This window comes from Erpetoichthys calabaricus, chromosome 11, assembly GCF_900747795.2.
Source record: "Erpetoichthys calabaricus chromosome 11, fErpCal1.3, whole genome shotgun sequence".
Taxonomy (NCBI): Eukaryota; Metazoa; Chordata; class Cladistia; order Polypteriformes; family Polypteridae; genus Erpetoichthys; species Erpetoichthys calabaricus.
In genome coordinates this window covers 53,336,966-53,360,609 of record NC_041404.2, presented here as the reverse complement: position 1 = coordinate 53,360,609, position 23,644 = coordinate 53,336,966, and the positions used below count along the sequence as shown (strand labels likewise).

Genomic DNA, 23,644 nt, shown 5'->3' with positions numbered 1-23,644 from the left:
ATAGATAGATAGATAGATAGATAGATAGATAGATAGATAGATAGATAGATAGATAGATAGATAGATAGATAGATAGATAGATAGATAGATAGATAGATAGGAAAGGTAGTATATGATAGATAGATAGATAGATAGATAGATAGATAGGAAAGGTACTATATGATAGATAGATAGATAGATAGATAGATAGATAGATAGATAGATAGATAGATAGATAGATAGATAGATAGATAGATAGATAGATAGATAGATAGATAGATAGATAGGAAAGGTACTATATGATAGATAGATAGATAGATAGATAGATAGATAGATAGATAGATAGATAGATAGATAGATAGATAGATAGATAGATAGATAGATAGATAGATAGGAAAGGTAGTATATGATAGATAGATAGATAGATAGATAGGAAAGGTACTATATGATAGATAGATAGATAGATAGATAGATAGATAGATAGATAGATAGATAGATAGATAGATAGATAGATAGATAGATAGATAGATAGATAGATAGATAGATAGATAGATAGATATTAAAGTTAGCATAGTAGGCAAGGTAGATAGATAGATAGATAGATAGATAGATAGATAGATAGATAGATAGATAGATAGATAGATAGATAGATAGATAGATAGATAGATAGATAGATAGATAGATAGATAGATAGATAGATAGATAGATAGATAGATAGATAGATAATGTCTCCTGCAGGGGTGCACTAGCTGCCCAAACTCGACACCAACAGATGCAGGCCACAAGTTCAGTACACACATTTATTAAATGCTTCTCCCTCGCTCGCCAAGCAGCACAGTACAATACAGCACTTTAACACTGCAATACTTTCTTTTCTTTTCTACTTTCTATCTCTCTCTTTTTTTCCTTTACTTCCACTCCTCCTCTGGCAAACTTTGTCTTTCTCCCTCCCAACTCTGGGTTCTGGAGTAGGGGCAACTGGCTCCTTTTATTCAGGCACCCAGGAGTACTGCTAGTGTCCCAACAAAGCCCGGAAGCAATTCATGGTAGGGTGGCAGCCTGACAAAGTAGCATGCCCTGGTGGTACCCCTGGAACCCTACAGGGCTGAGCCACCAAAATCCAGTTCCCAGTGTGCCCTGTGGGAATCCGTGATGTCGTAGAAACCCTGGGGGGCTGCCATCTAGTGATCCGGGGCAGATAATGCGCTGTGCACGCTCTCTTCCCTGGTCCTTCCATCCCGGCCAGCAACGATAGATAGATAGATCTATTCTCAACTTCTTTTCACACTACATGTTAGGACAAAAATCAATCCATGAAGTCCATCGACCTCCATCATCAAATTGTGGTGCAACGTACATCAAGGAAAAGAGTTAAGGCTCTTTCTAAAGCTTTGAGTGTCCCCATGAGCACAGTTGGCCTCAATTGTTATAAAATGAAAGATGTTTGGAAACATCAGGACTCATCCTAGAGATGACTGTCCAGCCTAAGTGAGTAACCGGGTAGGAAGGGTCTTAGTTGTCGAGGTGATGGGGAACCCAGTTGTCACTCTATCAGAGCTTCAGTAATCCTGTGCTGAGATGGAAGAAAAGATGATCTTCTCAGCAGCACTCCATCAATCTGGTGTTATGGTAGAGTGGCCAGTCAGTCTTGAGTGGACAGCATTTGAAAGTTTAAATGCTCTGAAAGCAGCAGCAAAACATTTTCTGGTTTAATAAGAAGAAAATGGAACCCTTTGGGCAGAATTCCAGGCATCGTGTCTAGTGAAGACCACACGCTACTCATCAGCTGCATAACACCGTCTCTGCAGTGAAGCATGGTGATGGAAGAGTCATACAATGGAGATGCAGGGACAGGAAGGTTGGTCGGAATTTGGGGAAGGATGAATGGAGTCAACTACAGAGATGTCCTTGAAGACATCCTGCTCCAGAGTGCACACCACCTCAGGCTGGGATGACAGTTCACCTCTTAGCATGATCATGACCCAACGAATACAGCAAAGGCAACAGTGGAGTGGCTTTGGGACAAGTCTCTGAGTGTCTTTGAGTAGCCCAGTCAGTGCTCAGACTTAAACCCCATAGAACATCTGTGGAGAGACCTGAAAATGGCACTTTACTGACAGTCTAATGGGATTTGAGAGGATCAGCCAGGAAGAATGGGATAAACTGCTGATATCCAAACTGATACCCAAAATGTCTGCATTAGGTTAATTTGCAGCTCTAAAATTACTTGTCATAAATGTGCCCTTTAATGGTGTGGCATCCTTTCTGGATTTAGTTTGTGCTATTTGCTCGATTGTTCCTATGCAAAGCTGTTAGGTATAAAACTCTGGAAGAAAAGAGCTTTGTAGGACATTTTCCTGACTGTTGCTTTTATTCAAGACTAGCTGTCCCCCACCATTCCACCCACGTAGTGGTGAAACAGGACAAACTTTAAAAATCAATAAAAAAAAATTAATTTATATTGAGAAAAATTTATATTGGTAGCTCTCATATCTGAGGGCCTCTTGATGTACAATATTTTTGGTTTTGCTATCAGGGGTGAGAATGTAGCTGTGATCTCTTTGCCAAAAATGTAAAAAGCTAGCAAGGTATCTCTGGCCAAGCAGAAGGTAGGTACGCTCTCACGTCAAACGTTGGCACTGTATCTGATCGTGTTCAGCTCTGACGGGAGAGAGTCCCCCGCATGGGGAGAAAATCACGTGGCCGTGATATCTCTACCAATGAGCAGGTACCCTCTAAGACACACGGAGCTCTGATCTCTCTCTCAGAAACATCAAACGTTACTCCTTAACAATCTCTAGATGATAATGTCTGCTGAACAAACAGGTATCGCTAGCTAAGCGGAAGCAAGGTGCGCTCCAACACATGGCGAGAGGTAGAACGACTCAAACGGAGGCTCGCACATGAGTGAGGAGGGCCCCTGCCCAGCTCCCTACTCCTGAGGTCCCACCTCCCCTTCCCCTTCACACGAATAAATCACTTCCGCAAGCAAACTATGATACATAGCATGATGAGAGAAGCCGCAAAATCAACCGGAATGTTCCAGCAAATTCTAGAAAAAAACCCGATCTAAATCCGTTAAGTAGTTCACTCGTGAAAAGCGGACAGACAGATGTTGGATTTATATATATATTTATATATATATATATATATATATATATAAAGAGAGAGAGAGAGAGACAAACTGTATTTATATATATATACTGTATATAATATATATATATATATATATATATAGTGGCAAATAAGGGCTCTCTCGTCCCCTTGAACCCTCAGACGACACGTCAGACACCTGGTACAAGTCCAATATGTTGACTTTTATTATAATAATGTGCCCTAAGCACCTCCACTCCACAACACTCCAATAATAAATCACTAGTCAAAACACAATAAACAATCAATCCTCCACTCCTCCCAACAGCTCTGTCGCACTCCCTCCCAACTCTGGCTCACCCTCCCAACTCTGGCTCAGGCTGCTGAGGTTACCCATAGTCCCTTTATACTTCACGACCTGGAAGTGTTTCTGTCCCTCAGTCCATGTGACTCTTAACACTTCCGGGTCAAGTGAAAACTCCTTTTCTTCAACCTGGAAGTGGGTCATTGCTTCTGTCCCCTCGACTTTGAAGTACTTCTGAGTTATAAGGCAAATAGAAGTCCCTGGGCCTCCCTTCAGCATTCCCTGGCGGTCCCCATGGTATCCAGCTGAGCTGTGAAGGGAAACTCCAAGGTTCATAATGCCCTGCTGGAACCCGGGGCATCTCCACGTTGCAGGGAGGGCTCCACCTGGCGGCTTGGGGGTATTGGCCGGGATAAGCTGCCAGCCATAGTTCAGAATATATATATATATACAGAGAGAGAGAGCGATGTCCATGGCCGTCATAGTGGGGGAAACAACGGTAATGATTAGCCACGGCCCACTGGGGCTACCATGAAGCTTGGAATGAAAAGTTTGTTTTCAAGAGGAAAGGGCCTCACAGAGACCACTTATGTGTAGAGCCCAGAGTTCTGTACTACACCCCTGGGTGTTCCTTTTACTTTTTTTTTGTTTTTTAAACTTACTGGAATAATTGTTAAGCATCTTTTGATGATAAAATAATAACAATTTCTTTTTCATTTTTTTAAGAAACAAAAAACAATAATCTTCTTAACAAGTACCATCCAAATTTTTGGGTGGATGGAAGATGGAGATGCTGTTCTCAGACTGAAAAGCTGGCCGCCGGCTGTGTGGAATACGACCCAACCAAAAACGGTATGTTGTTATTTTGTTGGTCTGTGGATGGTCATAAATTGTATAAAATTAGTTTTCTGAACGATGATATTTGTTTTCTTTACTGATTCTTAATCACAAGTCTATGGATGCTTTCCCACCACAGGAACTTTTGTTTAGGAACCAGGAACTTTTAGCATTCCCACTGCAGGAACTTGAGACCTTTGTAGCTCTTGGTAGGTCATTCCTGGTATGTTTGTACTATTCGTTCAACCAGGAACTATCATGGGTGGGGCTTTGGTGATGAATTGTGCTGATTCATTGACCACAAGGATTGACGCCATCTTACAAATCTATTAGTTGCTTGGACTTTGGAGAGTTACCGGTGAAGATGGAGCAGTGCCCTTTGTGCTGAATCAGTCTTTATAGCCACCTTCATGGTGTGCCTTTCCACGCACTACATCAAAGCAATCCCCCCCACCCCACCATGAAGTCAGAATCATCCATCCATCCATTTTCCAGCCCGCTGAATCCGAACACAGGGTCATGGGGGTCTGCTGGAGCCAATCCCAGCCAACACAGGGCACAAGGCAGGAACCAATCCCGGGCAGGGTGCCAACCCACCACAGGACACACACAAACACACCCACACACCAAGCACACACTAGTGCCAATTTAGAATCGCCAATCCACCTAACCTGCATGTCTTTGGACTGTGGGAGGAAACCGGAGTGCCCGGAGGAAACCCACGCAGACACGGGGAGAACATGCAAACTCCACACAGGGAGGACCCGGGAAGCGAACCCAGGTCCCCAGGTCTCCTAACTGCGAGGCAGCAGCGCTACCCACTGCGCCACCGTGCCGCCCAAGTCAGAATCAATTTGCAGCAATAAAGTGCAGGGGACCCCTATAAGTTCCTGATCGTGCCTCACTTCACACTGCATCATTATTTTTTGCACATCACACATTTTTGCATAAAGGTTACCGGTCCTCATGTTTGTGTGGGGGTAATACAACACGAAAATAGCCAGAAACCACAAGTGGCCCAGGGCCTGTTTTGTACGGAAACTCATAGTGCCTGCGGTGGTCGTGGTAATGCACGACCCCGCATATTACCAAATTTTAATTTAAGAAGCCTTAAACCGAGCAGCGTTATTTATATATTTACTTTATAAATTGTAAAGGTATGGCAGCGTATAGGAAGGGTGCTTACAGTTTGTGTGTTGAAGGTGCTGCCGCGGGAATGCGATGCCATCTAGCGGGTGAGCGCTGTGAGGCATGGCAAGTTTGGGCACCTGTGGAGCCGGTATAATGGCCAGTAGGGACTCCTCCACACGTATTCAATTGTACACGCCAGTGTCCTCGCAGCCTGCCCAGCACAGGTGGTTTAAGGTGTGGAGCGCCTGAAAGATAAACCTGGCATTTGCTTAGGTAACCAGGATTGAGTCAGAGATGGGAATCTCGTATTGTGAATAAATTTAATTTACTTACTGGTGAGTCAGCAACTGGTGTGCTTGAGCTCAGCATAGCCATTGGCCGTACAGTTGGGGGCTTACATGCGCGTGACTGGCAGGGGTTCGATTTTAAATACAAAGTTGTTCAGGGCGTGTCAACCTGGATAGGTGCGTGTGGTAGACGCGGTGGCAGATTGGCTGGACAATCTTGCCGGTTATATTTAAGGGGTCGTCAGTGGACTTAAAGGCGACGTAGGGTTAAGCACTGCTGAGCAATTGGAGGAGCAGTTCTGATTTTGGCAGCTTTGTTTACAGTCATATGAAAAAGTTTGGGAACCCCTCTTAATTCTTTGGATTTTTGTTTCTCATTGGCTGAGCTTTCAAAGTAGCAACTTCGATTTAATATCTGACATGCCTTATGGAAACAGTAGGATTTCAGCAGTGACATTAAGTTTATTGGATTAACAGAAAATATGCAATATGCATCATAACAAAATTAGACAGGTACATAAATTTGGGCACCCCAACAGAGATATGACATCAATACTTAGTTGAGCCTCCTTTTGCTAATCTAACAGCCTCTAGACGCCTCCTATAGTCTTTGATGAGTGTCTGGATTCTGGATGGAGGTATTTTTGACCATTCTTCATACAACATCTCTCCAGTTCAGTTCAATTTGACGGACAGCCTGCTTCAAATCATCCCATAGATTTTCGATGATATTCAAGTCAGGGGACTGTGACGGCCATTCCAGAACATTGTACTTCTCCCTCTGCATGAATGCCTTTGTAGATTTCCAACTGTGTTTTGGCTCATTGTCTTGTTGGAATATCCAACCCCTGCATAACTTCAACTTTGTGACTGATGCTTGAACATTATCTTGAAGAATTTGTTGATATTGGGTTGAATTCATCTGACCCTCAACTTTAACAAGGGCCCCAGTCCCTGAACTAGCCACACAGCCCCACAGCATGATGGAACCTCCACCAAATGTGACAGTAGGTAGCAGATGTTTTTCTTGGAATGTGGTGTTCTTCTTCCGCCATTCAAAGCGCTTTTTGTTCTGACCAAATAATTTAATTTTTGTCTCATCAGTCCAAAGCACTTTGTTCCAAAATGAATCTGGTTTGTCTAAATGAGCATTGGCATACAACAAGCGACTCTGTTTGTGGCGTGAGTGCAGAAAGGGCTTCTTTCTCATCACCCTGCCATACAGATGTTCTTTGTGCAAATTGTGTTGAATTGTAGAACGATGTACAGATACACCATCTGCAGCAAGATGTTCTTGCAGGTCTTTGGAGGTGATCTGTGGGTTGTCTGTAACCATTCTCACAATCCTGCTCATATGCCGCTCCTGTATTTGTCTTGGCCTGCCAGACCTGCTGGGTTTAACAGCAACTGTGCCTGTGGCCTTCCATTTCCTGATTCCATTCCTTACAGTTGAAACTGACAGTTTAAACCTCTGAGATGGCTTTTTGTAGCCTTCTCCTAAACCAGGAGACTCAACAATCTTTGTTTCCAGATCTTTGGAGAGTTGCTTTGAGGATCCCATGCTGTCACTCTTCAGAGGAGAGTCAAAGGGAAGGAAGCACAACTTGTAATTGACCACCTTAAATACCTTTATATCTCATGATGGACACACCTGTCTATGAAGTTCAAGGCTTAACAAGCTCATCACACCAAGTAATCAGCATTGAGCAGTGACAGGCATTCAAATCAGCACAATGACAAGGGGACCCACATTTGTGCACAGCCAGTTTTTCACATTTGATTTAATTTCATACAACTAAATACTGCGTCACTAAAAATCTTTGTTTGGAAAACACCGCAGTACTCAGATGTTCCTGAGAAATGAAAGACATACCACTGTTATCTTTATTGTTGAGAAGAGAGTCAGTTATTATGCAGGCTGAGAGGGGTTCTGAAACTTTTTCATATAACTGTATGTATTCTTTTGTACAGATATTTGTATATCTCTGAGTGATAATTTGTGGTGAAGGTATATACTCGTGTATATATATATATATATATATATATATATATATATATATATATATATATATATATATATATATATATATATATATATATATATAATATACTTATTTGGTGTTGAGATAGTTTTGATTTCAGGATTGGTACATTTGTTTATTCTTGTATATACACACACTTGATTTTTTTTTTGTGCATTTTTCTTTTACTTTATTTTTTTTCCGTTAGAGGAGCTTCTTGAACCCGAGATAAAGAAAGCAGACTACATTTATTTTGGAGTGTGTGTGTTTTGTAATTTTTTCTGTTTTTGCAAATACCCCATATTTTTCCTTTTTTTTTTGTCAGTGCTGAAGGACTGTGCCTCAAAGCCCGCCTGACACTACTGCAATTTTTGCTGTAAAGCACCCTTGTAAATAAACTTGCACCATTCACCCTTCAATTTTTGTCTGTGTCTCCTATCTCCGCTGATCCTGTTCGGTTTATAAACTATCAGATGTCCAGAATGTAGGCTAGGGCCACTTTCCCACTACAAAGGATATCACAGTGAGAAAACGCTTTATCAAACATATTTCATAACTATAGGCTTTGATCAAGTATAGTGTAACAAGTAGGGTGCACCACTGAGCCCCAGACCCAAAATTACCCAACGCCATCATGGGTTCAAATAATGGATTTTTAATCCACCAAGCACTTGATATAAATAAGCTCAGCCAATAATCACACAAAACCTCTCCTAATAGCCTCCAGCTGGTTGTTGCCTCCTGACTCGGACTCGTCGAGATAAGGCAATGGGCTGTTTTTATACTGGGACCCAGTATAGCCTTCCGGTGACCCGACATGACTTGCGGAGAGCACTTCCAGGCTGCTTGAGAAACCAGGGCAGTTATCCTTTGACATCGCCCTCTTGTGGCAGCTGTGGAATGGCCAATAGGGGGATGCAGCTTGATGGCCGAGGTCTCCAGGACTCTGAATATATCCAAATCCTATTTTGTGATTTCGTCTCCTGTTGAATTCTACTCTGTACGTGTAATATTTCTATTGCACTATTTTATTGTATTGAGTAGTACTAGGGTGTTGTACCGTGTTAGCCATTATGGATGTAGTGAGAAGTCAAGCAAAATGACACCTTTTATTGGCTAACTAAAAAGATTACAATATGCAAGCTTTTGAGGCAACTCAGGCACATCTTGTGGCCCAGATGCAATCCAGGGTGGAGGAGATATTGTTTCTCTCCCATTCCTGCCATCCAAAGGGCATCCCAACCAGACAAGGCCCCTGGCCATCCATCACAGAAGTTTAATGTTTCTTTTCATTGTCATGCTGATGACATTCAGGTCTTATATTCCTGGGTGTAACGCTCCAATAAATTGGCCACACAAATGTCTTGCAGAGCTAAGATCCTGGATGGCTGACAGTTTTCTCGGTCTTAATCAAGATAAAATGGAAGTGCTGATAGCTGGTCCTGAGGCCAAAGCTCAAACTGGTTTTAAACTCCTTGGCTCATTCGCTGACTTTTACAAAGCTAACGCAAACGGTTATTTTTGATAGCAGCCTCTCTTTTGAGAAACGGATCAATCCTGTGGTCAAGAGTTGCTTTTCCCAGCCAAGGTTGAGCCTTTTTTTTAGCTCCTAGGGATTGTGATATGGATGCTGTATAGCGCCTGACCCGACACAGACTGACACCGGAGGCATGTATAAAAACACTAAGACCTTTATTTTTCTTCAGCTGGAGGGCACATCTTCCCCGTGAACCCCCCAGCCACAACACAGTCCCAAACCACAGTACTGTCACCAAGCGCCTTCTTCTCTCACCACCACTCCTCCTCAGCAAGCCTCATCCTCCACCTCCCGACTCCGGCCGCTGAGTAGTGGTCGCTGGCTCCCTTTTATCAGGCACCCGGAAGTGCTCCAGATGGTTGATTGCTGACATCCGGCTGCACTTCCGGGTAAGGCGAAACCAGTGCCCAAAAGGGGCCAGCTGCTCCTGTTGCAGCACCCCCTGGCGGCGCCTGCGGAACCCCATAGAGCTGCACAGAACTCCAACCCCCATGAAGCCCTGGGAGAGTCTGAGGCACTGCTGCAACCCAGGGGTGCTGCCATCTAGCATGCAGGGGAAGATACTGGGCTTCCCACCCTTGTCCCCCTCACAGATGTGGTGAAGGGGCGTCCCGGCCAGGCATGGGTCCCAGCGATCTGTCACAGGATCTTAAGAGAGTTACTCATAATTTTATCTTTTCTCAGCTTAATTACTGCAACTCGTTGCATTCTGGAATCAGCAAGTCCCTGATGTGCAGGTTTGTAGTTGGTCCAGAATGTTGCTGGCCGTTTTTTTTTTGGTTTGGGGCAAGAAAGTTGGATTCTGTATCTGCAATTTTAGTCTCCCTACACTGGCTGGCTGTTAGTTTCAGAACTGATTTTAAAAATTTGCTGCCAGTTTTTAAATCATTACATGGGTAAGCTCCCACTTATTTATCTGAATTGTGTGTTATACACCAGCTATCCAGAGAGCTTAGATCTACCGGTCAGTTGTCGCTTGTGGTCCCTCATATTAAGTGCATAGCCAAGGGGGATTGGGCTTTAGCAGCTGCTGCACCCCTCGTCTGTGGAATTCTTTACCTAATTACGTTAAGGCAGGGGTGTCCAACTCCGGTCCTGGTGGGCCGCAGTGGATGCTGGTTTTCATTCTAACCATCTTCTTAATTAGTGACCAGTTTTTGCTGCTAATTAACTTTTTTTGCCTTTTAATTAACTTGACTCAGGCCCCTTAGTTGTTTCTTTTTCCTTAATTAGCAGCCAAACAATAATGAGACACAAAACAAGCCGCTCACCTGTGCCTGTCACACAATATCTGAAAATAAAGAAAGGTGAAGGTCTCAATAAGGGTGATCTCTCAGGTCACCAAAACATTTTGATGGCGTTCTTAGAAAAAAACAGTTTTGGGAATGCCTGCAGAGGCAGAATGAGCCATGGAATTAAATCTTCTTCTTCTTTTGGCTGCTCCCATTAGGGGTTGCCACAGTGGATCATGTAGTTCCATATCTTTCTGTCCTTGTCATCTTGCTCTGTCACACCCATCACCTGCATGTCCTCTCTCACTACATCCATAAACCTTCTCTTAGGCCTTCCTTTTGTCCTCTTACCCGGCAGCTCTATCCTTAGCACCCTTCTCCCAATATACCCAGCATCTCTCCTCTGCACATGTCCAAACCAACACAATCTCGCCTCTCTGACTATGTCTCCCAACCGTCCAACCTGAGCTGACCCTCTAATGTCCTCATTTCTAATCCTGTCCCAAGAATCTTCTTCTTTTGGCTGCTCCCGTTAGGGGTTGCCACACTGGATCAGCTTTTTCCATATCTTTCTGTCTTCTGCATCTTGCTCTGTTACACCCATCACCTGCATGTCCTCTCACCACATCCATAAACCTTCTCTTAGGCCTTTCTTTTGTCCTCTTACCCAGCAGCTCTATCCTTAGCACCCTCCTCCCAATATACCCGGCATCTCTCCTCTGCACATGTGCAAACCAACGCAATCTCGCCTCTCTGACTTTGTCTCCCAACCGTCCAACCTGAGCTGACCCTCTAATGTCCTCATTTCTAATCCTGTCCCAAGAATCTTCTTCTTTTGGCTGCTCCCATTAGGGGTTGTCACACTGCATCAGCTTTTTCCATATCTTTCTGTCCTCTCCATTTTGCTCTGTCACACCCGTCACCTGCATGTCCTCTCTCACCATATCCATAAACCTTCTCTTAGGCCTTCCTCTTTTCCTCTTCCCTGGCAGCTCTATACTTAGCACCCTTCTCCCAATATACCCAGCATCTCTCCTCTGCACATGTGCAAACCAACGCAATCTCGCCTCTCTGACTTTGTGTCCCAACCGTCCAATTTGAGCTGACCCTCTAATATCCTCATCACACCCAATGCAAATCTTTAATTTTGCCACCTCCAGCTCTGTCTCCTGTTTTTTTTTGGTGAGAAGTCATGGAATTAAATAACGGGTTTAATTAACAGCAAGAATCGGCTTCTCTTTTCTCATTAAGAGATTGGCTGGAGTGAAATTGGTTGTAGTTTGAAACCCAAGTTTAGCTGGTCATCTCTTGGCTCATTTCACGTCTCCTTTCTGTTTGGCTATCGTTTAATGAAGAAAAGAATCAAATCAGTGGATTGAATCCTTAAAAAGGGGGCTATTAAATTGAAGGGAAAAGGAGTTAATTAGCAGTGAAAACAGGGAAAAGGGACAGAATGAAAACCTGTAGCCACTGCGGCCCTCCCTCCAGGCCAGGAGTTCGACAAACCTGCATTAAGGAGTCACAGTCAATTGAACTGTTTAAAACGAGACTGAAGATGCATTTCTATTCTCTAGATTTCCGTGCCCTTTACTGATACTGATGGTTCCATCCTCACAGTCATTTGTTTGTTTTCAATGTACTGCTGGCTTGTATTGTGTTTCACTCTATTTTATTCTATTTATTTAATTTATTTTTTATTGTAAAGCACTTTGGCTATAGGGTGGCATGGTGGCGCAGTGGTAGCGCTGCTGCCTTGCAGTTAGGAGACCTGGGTTTGCTTCCCGGGTCCTCCTTGCGTGAAGTTTGCATGTTCTCCCCGTGTCAGCGTGAGTTTCCTCCCACGGTCCAAAGACATGCAGGTTAGGTGCATTGGCGATCCTAAATTGTCCCTAGTATGTGCTTGGTGTGTGGGTATGTGTGCCCTGCGGTGGGCTGGCACCCTGCCCGGGGTTTGCGCCGTGTTGGCTGGGATTGGCGCCAGCAGACCCCCGTGACCCTGTGTTAGGATATAGCGGATTGGACAATGACTGAATGACTGACTAAACGGTGTGTCACACCATTAAGAGAGTGGATAACAAAGAGCCATAGGAGATGCGGATTTCAGGACTCAAAACACCCAAATCAGCCTAACAACACCAGTAGAGGCATGGATAATATTGCACAACATCTGTCCAAAGACATGCAGGTTAGGTGCATTGGCGATCCTAAACTGTCCCTAGTGTGTGTCATTGGTGTGTGGGTGTGAGTGTGTGTCCTGCGGTGGGATGGCGCCCTGCCCGGGGTTTGTTCCTGCCTTGCACCCTGTGCTGGCTGGGATTACCTCCAGCAAACCCCTGTGACCCTGGGTTAAGATATAGCGTGTTGGAAAATCACTGACTGACTGACTGACTTACTTTGGCTATAGCATTACTGATGTCATTTTAATTGGGCTCTATAAATAAATTGACACAATTTCAACCCACCATTAACCTGACACTGTGTAAACCACTATACAAATACAATTTTTTCAATAAAGATAATTAAAAACTTCAATAGTTAACTCAAAGAAATAGAAAAACTATACAAAATAATATGGATATCAAATAGTACAAGATGAGCAAGTATTTACGAATAGACAAACATTTACCAGTTTTATGTTGCACAAACAGTTAGGAGTAACCCTATGTAAGTTTATTTAGGATCAGAATAACTTAAGGGTAGAAGCTGCGGAGATGGCATGTAGTTTGGGTCACAGCAGACCTGCATCCCTTCTGTGATGGCTGCTCGGGTTTGACGGAGTCAGCTGCAATCTCTTCTGCTCTCTTTTTCGCTCTGGCAATAAACAGAACTTTTAATGTTAGGAGACAACAGCCAATGATTTTCTCAGCTGAACAAATCACCCGCTGCCTGTGCAACTGACTCTTAGAAAGGGAGGAGGCAGAAGGAAACCGATACTCTCAATGATGGCTGAGAAAAAAATGTAACAGTACCGCCTTGATATGCCAAGCTTCTTAAGTCGGAAAAGGAAGAACAACCTCTGTCCGTCTTTCTTGATGATGGAGGTGATGTGCTTGTCTCATTTTAATGTATTAGTGAAAGTAGTCGCCAGGAATTTAAACGAATGAACCACAGACACAGTCTGGTCGTTAATTTGCAAAGGTGGACAGTTAGTTACTCATCAGTGGAAATCGGTCCTCATTTCCACAGTCTTAATAGTGTTGAGCTCCAAGTTGTTACAAGAACAACATTCTATAAGACAGCCCACCTCTCTTTAATAGGAAGACAGGTCATTTTTGGAAATGAGACCCAATATGGTGATGTCATCTACAAACTTTAAGATTTTTACAGATTTGACTATGGATTGTGGAGAATTCGGACTCGGACACAAACAGGCAGACACAGAATGTCCCAAAACACACGTTTATTTACAACCCTCACCACAGTGCACATAAATACCACAATACTACTCTAGTAGGATAGTACTCTATCCTTGCAATCTCACATTAATAACATCACCCGGTCTGCTTACTTCCACCTACGTAATATTAATCGCATTCGCCCCTCCCTCACTCCTCATACCACTGCCATTCTTGTTCACAGTCTTGTTACTTCTCAGCTGGACTACTGCAATTCACTCCTTTTTGGTCTCCCTAATAAATCACTTCATAAGCTTCAGTTAGTCCAAAATTCTGCAGCTACTCGAACTTCATGTACTCACCATATTACTCCGGTCTTGCAGCAGCTTCATTGGCTCCCGATTAAGTTTCGAACTGATTTTAAGATTCTGCTATAAACATTTAAGGCCATTCATAACCTCGCCCCTCCATATCTATCTGACCTTCTTCATGTTCCCATTCCTTAACACAACCTTAGATCCTCTTCCTCCATCCATCTCACCATTCCTCTCGCCTGTCTAACCACCATGGGGAGCAGAGCATTCAGCTGTCCTGCTCCCAAGCTCTGGAATTCATTACCTGCGGAGCTCAAAAACATCAAATCATATTCATTCTTCAAATGTAAACTTAAAATGCATCTGTTTAAAATGGCTTTTTCTTTTTCTTTATGATTACAGTGGTTTTGTTTGGTTTTAATTTTTAGATTTTCCAATGTTTTAAGTTGTTTATAATTGTGTCTTTTATTTATTGTTTGTTCGGTGTCCTTGAGTTCTGTGAAAGGCGCCTTGTATAAATAAAATGTATTATTATTATTATTAATAATAAAGGTCTTTTTCACTCTTCTGCCACCTCCAACTCCTCCCTCCCATGCTCCGTCTTCTTCCACCTGACTCCGGCCATTGAGTGGAGTGAGGTGGCCTCTTTTATACAGCACCCGGGAGTTCTCCAGGTGCTCCCTAATTAACATCCAGCAGCACTTCCGGGCGTGGCAGAAGTGCTGCAGACCACAGTTCTTCAGCTGTCCAGGCACCCCCTGGTGGTGGACACGTCCCTCCATAGGGTTGAGCTCCCAAGCTCTGTGGCCCCCATGTAATCCAGGGAGGTCACCCCCTTATTGCCCAGGGAAGATACTGCCATTTTCCCAGTCCTTCACCTTCTTCAGGCGTCCTGGTGGGGCAAGGTCCCTGGTCATCTGTCACAGGATTTACAGTCATTTGTATAAAGTGAAAACAGGAGGGGTGAAAAAACTCTGCCTTGGGGGGAGCCTATGCTAATTGGCATTGGATCCGACATATTAAGGCCCAATCTCACATACTGCTTCCTGCCTGTCAGGAAAATCAATCCACTGGCAGACATTATAGACCAGTGTTTCTCAACCTTTTACCATGTGCGCCCCATTTTTTCATATTAGTTTTTCTGGCGCCCCCCCCAAAGTTTTTATGCACTGTGAGAGATGTCCGGTACTTTATCCCGGCCAGCACCCCCAGGCTGCTAGATGGAGTCCTCCCTGCAACATGGAGGTGCCCCGAATTCATTTCCATCTTCCATCCACCCAAAAATTTGGATGGTACTTGTTAAGAAGATTATTGTTTTTTGTTTCTTAAAAAAATGAAAAAGAAATTGTTATTATTTTATCATCAAAAGATGCTTAACAATTATTCCAGTAAGTTTAAAAAACAAAAAAAAAGTAAAAGGAACACCCAGGGGTTTAGTACAGAACTCTGGGCCCTACACATAAGCGGTCTCTGTGAGGCCTTTTCCTCTTGAAAACAAACTTTTCATTCCAAGCTTCAAGGTAGCCCCAATGGGCCGTGGGTAATCGTTACCGTTGTTTCCCCCACTATGACGGCCATGGACATCGCTCTCTCTCTCTCTGTATATATATATATATATATATATATATATATATATATATATATATATATATATATATATATATATATATATATTGTGGACTATGGCTGGCAGCTTATCCCGGCCAATACCCCCAAGCCACCAGGTGGAGCCCTCCCTGCAACGTGGAGATACCCCGTGTTCCAGCAGGGCATCATGGACAATGGAGTTCGGCTTCACAGCCCTGCTGGATACCGTGGGGGCCGCCAGGGGACTCTGCAGGGAGGCACGAGTGTTTCTATTATAGCCCGACAGTACCACCTCATCACGAGGATGGAAGAAATGAAGTACTTCTGGGCTGAAGAAAAAGACGAGTCTTCATCTGACCCGGAAGTGCTATGGAATCACATGGACTGAGGGGCAGAAGCACTTCCTGGTCGAGGACTATAAAAAGGACTGTGGGAAACCCAGCAGACTGAGCCGGAGTTGGGAGGAAGAGTGACAGAGCTGCTGGGAGGAGAGAAGGATTGATTATTGTAGTATTATTAAGTATTGTGGAGGTGGAGGTGCTTTGTGCACATAATTGTAATAATTTAAAATATTACTGGGACTTTTTACCTGGTGTTTGGACATATTGTCTGTGGGTTTTACGGGGCAACAGCGACCCCTACTGTCACAGCACATTTTCAGATGTGCCCCTGCTACCCGACCTCGGATAAGCGGAAGAGGATGGATGGATGGAAATGGTGAGCTTTGTTGGGCTGAATGGTCTGTTCTCGTCTAGAGTGTTCTAGTGTTCTAATCGTAGCAGCCCATGATTTAATTGAATCGACACACAGAGAGTCGCAAACTGGTGCCTTTATCTTTATTCACGTCTAAAACCTTGCATTTTTTATTAACATTGTTATGCCATCACTAACACCAAGACAAATACAAACAAAAAATATAACCATACATTTTTTTAACATTTTACAAAGAAACAGAATAAGTAAATAAATGAAACAAAATACAATCAATTGCGTACCTCGCTCCATTTACCAAGGGTGCAACAATTTTAAAGATTACCATTTTGGAGATCAGCATTTGCCTTACGTTATTTGCTCACAGTTTCTCCACACTTCCGGTATTCTACATCATTACATCCCCTAGGTGCGGAATGATTTTGCTGTCATTTACACGAATACCACAGAGCCGATAGTCGACATACTCTGTGTGATTTTTCTACCATAAACAGTTGCAATAAACAAGTTTGTTTCAATAAATAGCTTCTACAGTACTTTGGTTTCCATTTTTTTCGCATCCCCCCCTGCGTCCCACAGGTTAAGAAACACTTTTTTATATCCACTGTATGTTAGTGCAGTTTGTAACACTAAATCAGCCAGTCTGACTCTGTGAAAGACTGGCGCCCTGTGTAGGGTCGATTAATGCCTTGTAGCCAGAACTGCTGGGTTAGACTCCTGCCCTTTGTGACCCTGAATTAAATGAAACAGGATTGTCAATGCTATGTTATGTTACATTCTGTGTCATGTTATATTTTACAGGTTCTAGGAAGCCACTGCCACCAACACCAAAGGACAACCGTGTAAGTATGCTGACTGTGCCCTCCATTTACTACAAACTAAAGACCATCTATGACATAAAAATGCCTATACTGTATGTGCAATATAAATATAAACCACTCAAAAAAAATTAAAGGAATCCTTTTTAATGAGAGTATAGCATCACATCAATGAAACGTCTGGGCTATTGATCTGCTCAGTGAAGTAGCAGAGGGGCTTGTTCATCAGTTTCAGCTGCTTTGGTGCACCAGAGGGGTAACAATGAGACGACGCCCAAAACAAGAATGAATGGTTTAACACGTGGAGGGAGGCCACTGACATTTTTCCCTCCTCATCTGTTTTGTCACTCGTTTTGCTTTTGGCTACGGTCAGTGGCACTACTGGTAACATGAGGCCATACCTGGACCCTACAGAGGTGGCGCAAGTAGTCCAACTTCTCCAGGATGGCACATCAATACGTGGCATTGCCAGAAGGTTTGCTGTGTCTCCCAGCACAGTCTCAAGGGCATGGAGGAGATTCCAGGAGACAAGCAGTTACTCTAGGAGAGCTGGACAGGGCCCCTCGTAGAAGGTCCTTAACCCATCAGCAGGGCCCACCGGTATCTGCTTCTTTGAGCAAAGAGGAACAGGATGAGCACTGACAGAGCCTACAAAATGACCTCCAGCAGGCAGGCCACTGGTGTGAATGTCTCTGACCAAACAATCAGAAACAGACTTCATGAGGGTGGCCTGAGGGCCCGACGTCCTCTAGTGGGCACCGTGGAGCTCGATTGGCATTTGCCATAGAATACCAGAATTGGCATGTCCACCACTGGCGCCCTGTGCTTTTCACAGATGAGAGCAGGTTCATCCTGAGCACATGTGACAGACGTGAAAGGGTCCAGAGAAGCCGTGAAGAACGTTATGCTGCCCGTAACATCATTCAGCATGAGCTTTTTGGTGGTGGGTCAGTGATGGTCTGGGGAGGCATATCCATGGAGGGACACACAGATCTCTGCAGGCTAGACAACGGCATCTTGACTGCCATTGAGTATCAGGGTGAAATCCTTGGACCCATTGGCAGACCCCATGCTAGTGATGTGGCTCCTGGGCTCCTCCTGGTGCACGACAATGCCCGGCCTCATGTGGTGAGAGGATGAAGGAATTGATACCATTGACTGACCCCCACGCTTACTCGCCTGACCTCAATCCAATAGGACACCTCTGGGTGGGACATTATGTTTCAGTCTATCTGACACCACCAGGCTGCATCTCAGACTGTCCGGGAGCTCAGTGATGCCCTGGTCCAGATCTGGGAGGAGATCCCTCAGGACACCCTCCGTCGTCTCATTTGGACTCATTTGGAGTTGCTGCAATGAAATTTTGGAAAAATAGACTAGCCTGTCTGCCGCATCATTTTTTCCCTTTGATTTTCAGGGTGTCTTTGAATTCAGCCCTCTGTAGGTTGATCATTTTCATTTCCATCAAACGATGTGCCGTCCTTTCGTTCCTAACACATTACCCTATCAGTCCATAGCAGTAGAGAGAGCCAGCGGGATTTTTTTTTCCCTTTGAGATCTGATGTGTTTTCCAAGTGTTCCTTTAATTTTGTTTGAGCAGTGTATGTATGAGAATGAGATGTTCAAGTTCAAGCACTTTATTGTCATTGTGTAACACAACAAAATTACTTAGAAAAGAGCCGCAGCGTCTGTGTGCGCCGCCATTGTTCCATGATAATGATAAAGAGCTGGGGTGCCAGCCTGGTCATCCCATATAATTGGTTTGCAGAAAAATAAAAAAAAATGTATGCAATAATTGTAGAGACGTGAGTACACAGCAGAACTGACAAAGATGGGGGAACTTCCGGTTTTCAGTCTTTTTGGCAAGAAGAAGGGGATCCAGGTGGATGAACTCCAGAAGTGACATCAGGGGTGTTATAGGCATCAATCATCTGGTTTGCAGAGGGAGAAAGAGGAAAAGGCATTAGGACACAGCGCCAACCCCTGGAGTGGTGGTAGAATTACAGTCACTAGTTTCTTTTAGCTGTCCCCTATGTGCATGTGTGTGACAATGTATGTGTGTGTGTGTGTGTGTGTCTTTACATATAATACAATGTCAATAATATCTGCCAGAACACAAAATGTTTTATAGAAAGTCTCATATTGCCATGGATTTGCCATTCACCGTTGTTACTTTGTGCCTTCCTTTGTGGGTTTCAGTACCTAAACCCTTCAACCATAAAGTGGATTGTTAATTATTTCTGATGAGGAAGACAGACATTTTAAAGTGAGGAAGACAGAAGTTTTGAGGTGAGGTAGTAATGGTCACTAATTATGGTGCCACAGACTGGAGACTTGCTGAATGTTGATCAGCACATTTAAGTAACAAATTCAATGGACGCGGGACACGCCACAAGGCCCTGCCTCTGCTTAATTTGCATTGATTGAATTTCCTTGACGCAATGTCCAATCAGCTTGAAGGTAATCAACTCTTTTCTGTTTACGGATCTTTACAGAGGCAGTTTTCTGACCCAGGAGCAATGGTGGTGGTCGCTCTTTACGACTTTATTCCTCAAGGTGCCGGCGACCTGATGTTGCATAGACAAGAGGAGTACATTGTGACAGACCAGTCGGATCCCAACTGGTGGATTGCTCAGGACAAGAATGGGTAACTGAACTCTTCCTTTTTCGCAGGTCTTAATTCTTATCCAACTCAAGTATAAATTTTTGGCGTCAGGTAGGAAATGCGTCTGGAGGTAATGCTAAGGAGGCCAGCAGTATGGAAAAGGGACGTTTACAACAACAGCAACATTTATTTCTATAGCACATTTACTTGAGATTAGTTGAAAAATAGAGTCTTTATATACATATTTGATGTGTACAATGATGTCAATTGGCAAAGAGGATAGAAAAAACAAAAAAAAACAGTTAAGTTGGTGACAGAACAAAATCTGCAGGGGTTCCAAGGTCAAACAACCACCCATCCCTTTCTGGACATTGTACCTCCCATAAATGTCCTTAAGTCGTTCCTCATTGTTTCCAGGCTTTGCCACCGAGGATTCACTGCAGTGGGTCTTGCGGACAGCGGGTATTCGCCCTTCATTCAGCAACAACAACATTTATTTATATAGCACATTTTCATACAAATAATGTAGCTCAAAGTGATTCAAGCATCATAGGTGCTGGTGGCAGTGCAAAATTTATCATAAAAACACACAAGGGAGACCATTATGTATCTTTGTCAATTCTTCTTCCTAATTCTGTCTTTGTATCCTGGTATTTATTTATTCTTATTTTAGAAAATGTAGTATGGCATTGCATATCTTTATCAGTATGCTGCTGCTGGAGTATGTGAATTTCCGCTTGGGATTAATAAAGTATCTATCTATCTATCTATCTATCTATCTATCTATCTATCTATCTATCTATCTATCTATCTATCTATCTATCTATCTATCTATCTATCTATCTATCTATCTATCTGTCTGTCTGTCTGTCTGTCTGTCTGTCTGTCTGTCTGTCTGTCTGTCTGTCTGTCTGTCTGTCTGTGAATGCTTTGTGGGTTGGAATGGGATGAAGGCAAAGATAGGATTGGTGCAGAAGTCCTCCTTTTAGTGGCCTCATCTCGTGGTGATCCTCAATTCGGACAGCCAAAATGCAACACTCCTTCCCAATCGGTAACTGGCTCCTTACCCCCTTAACTCTTTTTTATAAACTTTAGTTGTTTCTTTTTAATATTTTTTTCACAAAGGCTCCATAAACTACAAGGCAAATGATGACAGGGATGCCACAAACAGGTGACGCCATATTATGCTTTACTCTGGTATGTTGACTTTTTCCTTTACCCCGACAAGCAGTAGAAGAAGCCCACACAAAACCACCGATCAGGAAACAGCAGAGGCTGCTTTGCAAGAAAATGAGGGAGAATCAGAAAGTTAAGAAACAAAATGTGCGTAGCGGTTTGGACAAGCGACGGGGCTTCATGCTCAACGTGGTTATTGAGCAGCAGCTCCAAATCTCACTTTACAAGGCTAGACGTCCATTACTCAGAGGTTTTCACCAGTTGTCTATCAATGCAGTCATCTATTTTCGGTTCCACTTATCCAATTTTGCCCAGTCCATCCATACTGGGTGCAATGCAGGCTGTTGTAGGGAACTCTCACTATCCACCTTTATAAAAGGACAAGTGTCTGTGTGTGTCTGTGTGTTCATCTGGCGGCTATGCCATTCAGTATGAGATTTGTAAAAGCAGTGCTAATGCTTGTGATGCACCATCTGTTGGAATGAAAATTGCTATGCATTTTATTACTACATGTATTACAAAATTATTCCAAAAACTGGTGCGCTGCAAGCAGTACTTCTGAACGCACTCAGATCTGCATTAATTATGTAGACTTCAACTTATCTTAAACGGGTAGCACAACTAGTTAGTCTTTATTTTATATAGCACCTTTTCACATGGAGCTTTACAAAGAAGACAAAACACGTTAAACAGTAATGGCAGATTTTATATAGCATCTTTGACAATGGGCACTTTCATTTGGGGCTTAACAAGGCAGGCAAATATCCAAAAGACAGATACAAATGTATTTTCTCCCCTGGGGTGGGATTTGACGTTTACAGAAGCTCAATAAATACATTTGAAAAAATTATTATATTATGACAAACAGCAAACTCCCTCTTAAATTCACACTAGAAGGACAAAAAAGAAAAAAAAAACATGTCCAATAGGTATAAAGGAATCAATTATTCAGAAATGGCAGACTTTATATAGCACCTTTCACACTGAGCACCATCACATGGGGCTTTTAAAAGCAGCTATAAAGGAGGCAGTTATACAGTAATGGTAGATTTTATATAGCACCTTTCACAGTAAACACTATCACATGTGGCTTTAAAAAGCATACATGGGAATAAAATAATATATACCTATAGATAGGCATGTACGGTATACCCATAGGTTTACATGAAGCAGTTGTACAGCAATGGAAGATTTTATATAGCGCTTTCACACTGAGCACTTTTACTTGAGGCTTTACACAGTAGAGATAGTTCCATAGAGGTATAAAAGAGGCAATATACTGTAATGACAAATTTTATAAAGCGCCTTTCACGCTGAGTACTTTTACTGTGAGCTTTGTGAAGCAGACAAATGTCTCTTAGGTATACATGTAGCAGTTATACAGCAATGGAAGATTTCTTATAGCGCCTTTCACACTGAGCACTTTTACTTGGGGTTTTATGGCATGAAAACAAACTGTCCTCTCAAAAACACACCAGGGTGACAAAAAAGAATGAAAACATGTCCAATAGGTATAAAGGAATCAATTATAAAGAAATATTTATTGTCATATTTTATATAGCATCTTTTATAGTGAGCATTATCGTGTGTGGATTTAAAAAGCAGACAGATGTCCATTAGGTACAAAGGAGGCAGTTATATAGCAATGGAAGATTTTATATAGCGCCTTTCATAATGAACACTGACTTGGGGCTTTGCAAATTCCCCATTGGTATAAAGTAGGCAGTTATTCTGTAATGGCAGATTTTATATAGCGTCTTTTACAGAGAGCACTTTCACCTGGCACATTAGAAAGTAAACAGATATCCACAATTTATATATGGGGCTGTTATACATAACAAGAGATTTTATATAGTGTCTTTCACATGAAGCTTTGAAAAGCAGACAAATATCTGATAGGCACAAAGAAAGCAGTTATACAGTAAAGGAAGACTTTTCATGTACATCTGATGCAGTGAACACCGTTGGGCTTTAAAAAGTAGCTAGATGTCTCTTAGGTATAAAGGAAGCACTCGTACAATACTGGAAAATTTTATATAGTGCCTTTCACAGTAAACACTATTACATGAAGCTTTAAAACAGACGAATGTCCAGTAACTATAACAGGCAGTAATGGCAGACTTTATATAACTCCTTCCACAGTGACCACTGTCACACAGGGCTTTAAAAAGCAGACAAATGTCCCAAAGGTATAAAGGAGTCAGTTATACCGTAAAGGCACATTTTATATACCACTGTTCACAGTGAGCAATTATACAGTAATGGCAGGTTACAAGAGAACTGCCAGTGAGTGAGTTTGTCATAAACTAATTTAATCCTTAATAAATTGCATTTCATTATTTTTGGAGCTCATTTCCAACCACATACAGTTTTGCATAGAAAGTCAATCTAAAGATAACTTCGCTTCTCCCCCACACTTTGGCTTGGTGCATTGTGTGCTGGCAGCGCTGAGGCGTCACTGTGTTTCCTCACATAACTTCCAAAACGCAACCATTTCTCACGCTTTTTGTTTTTTATTTTTTTTTTCTTACGCACAAAATGCTCAGCGTTAGCCAGTTTGACATCTAAACGCCTCCAGAAATTGAGATTATATGTCATATAGCACCTTTCATGGGAAATTCCTGAACAAATAGTTTATTTTTAGCTCACTTGCTCGCTGTGACATGGTTGCAGCTGA

At 42.8% G+C, this 23,644-nt stretch overlaps 1 protein-coding gene across 1 annotated transcript in view; it reads left to right on the top strand.

Moving 5' to 3' along the window:
- The window catches only part of itk (IL2 inducible T cell kinase), a 105,891-nt gene that overhangs the window by 30,788 nt on the left and 51,459 nt on the right, over positions 1 to 23,644 (top strand). The window contains exons 4-6 of the mRNA XM_028813088.2: positions 4,103 to 4,228; positions 17,170 to 17,210; positions 19,682 to 19,833. Coding sequence (XP_028668921.1) covers positions 4,103 to 4,228; positions 17,170 to 17,210; positions 19,682 to 19,833 — 319 coding nt within the window. The remainder of the gene's footprint in view (positions 1 to 4,102; positions 4,229 to 17,169; positions 17,211 to 19,681; positions 19,834 to 23,644) is intronic.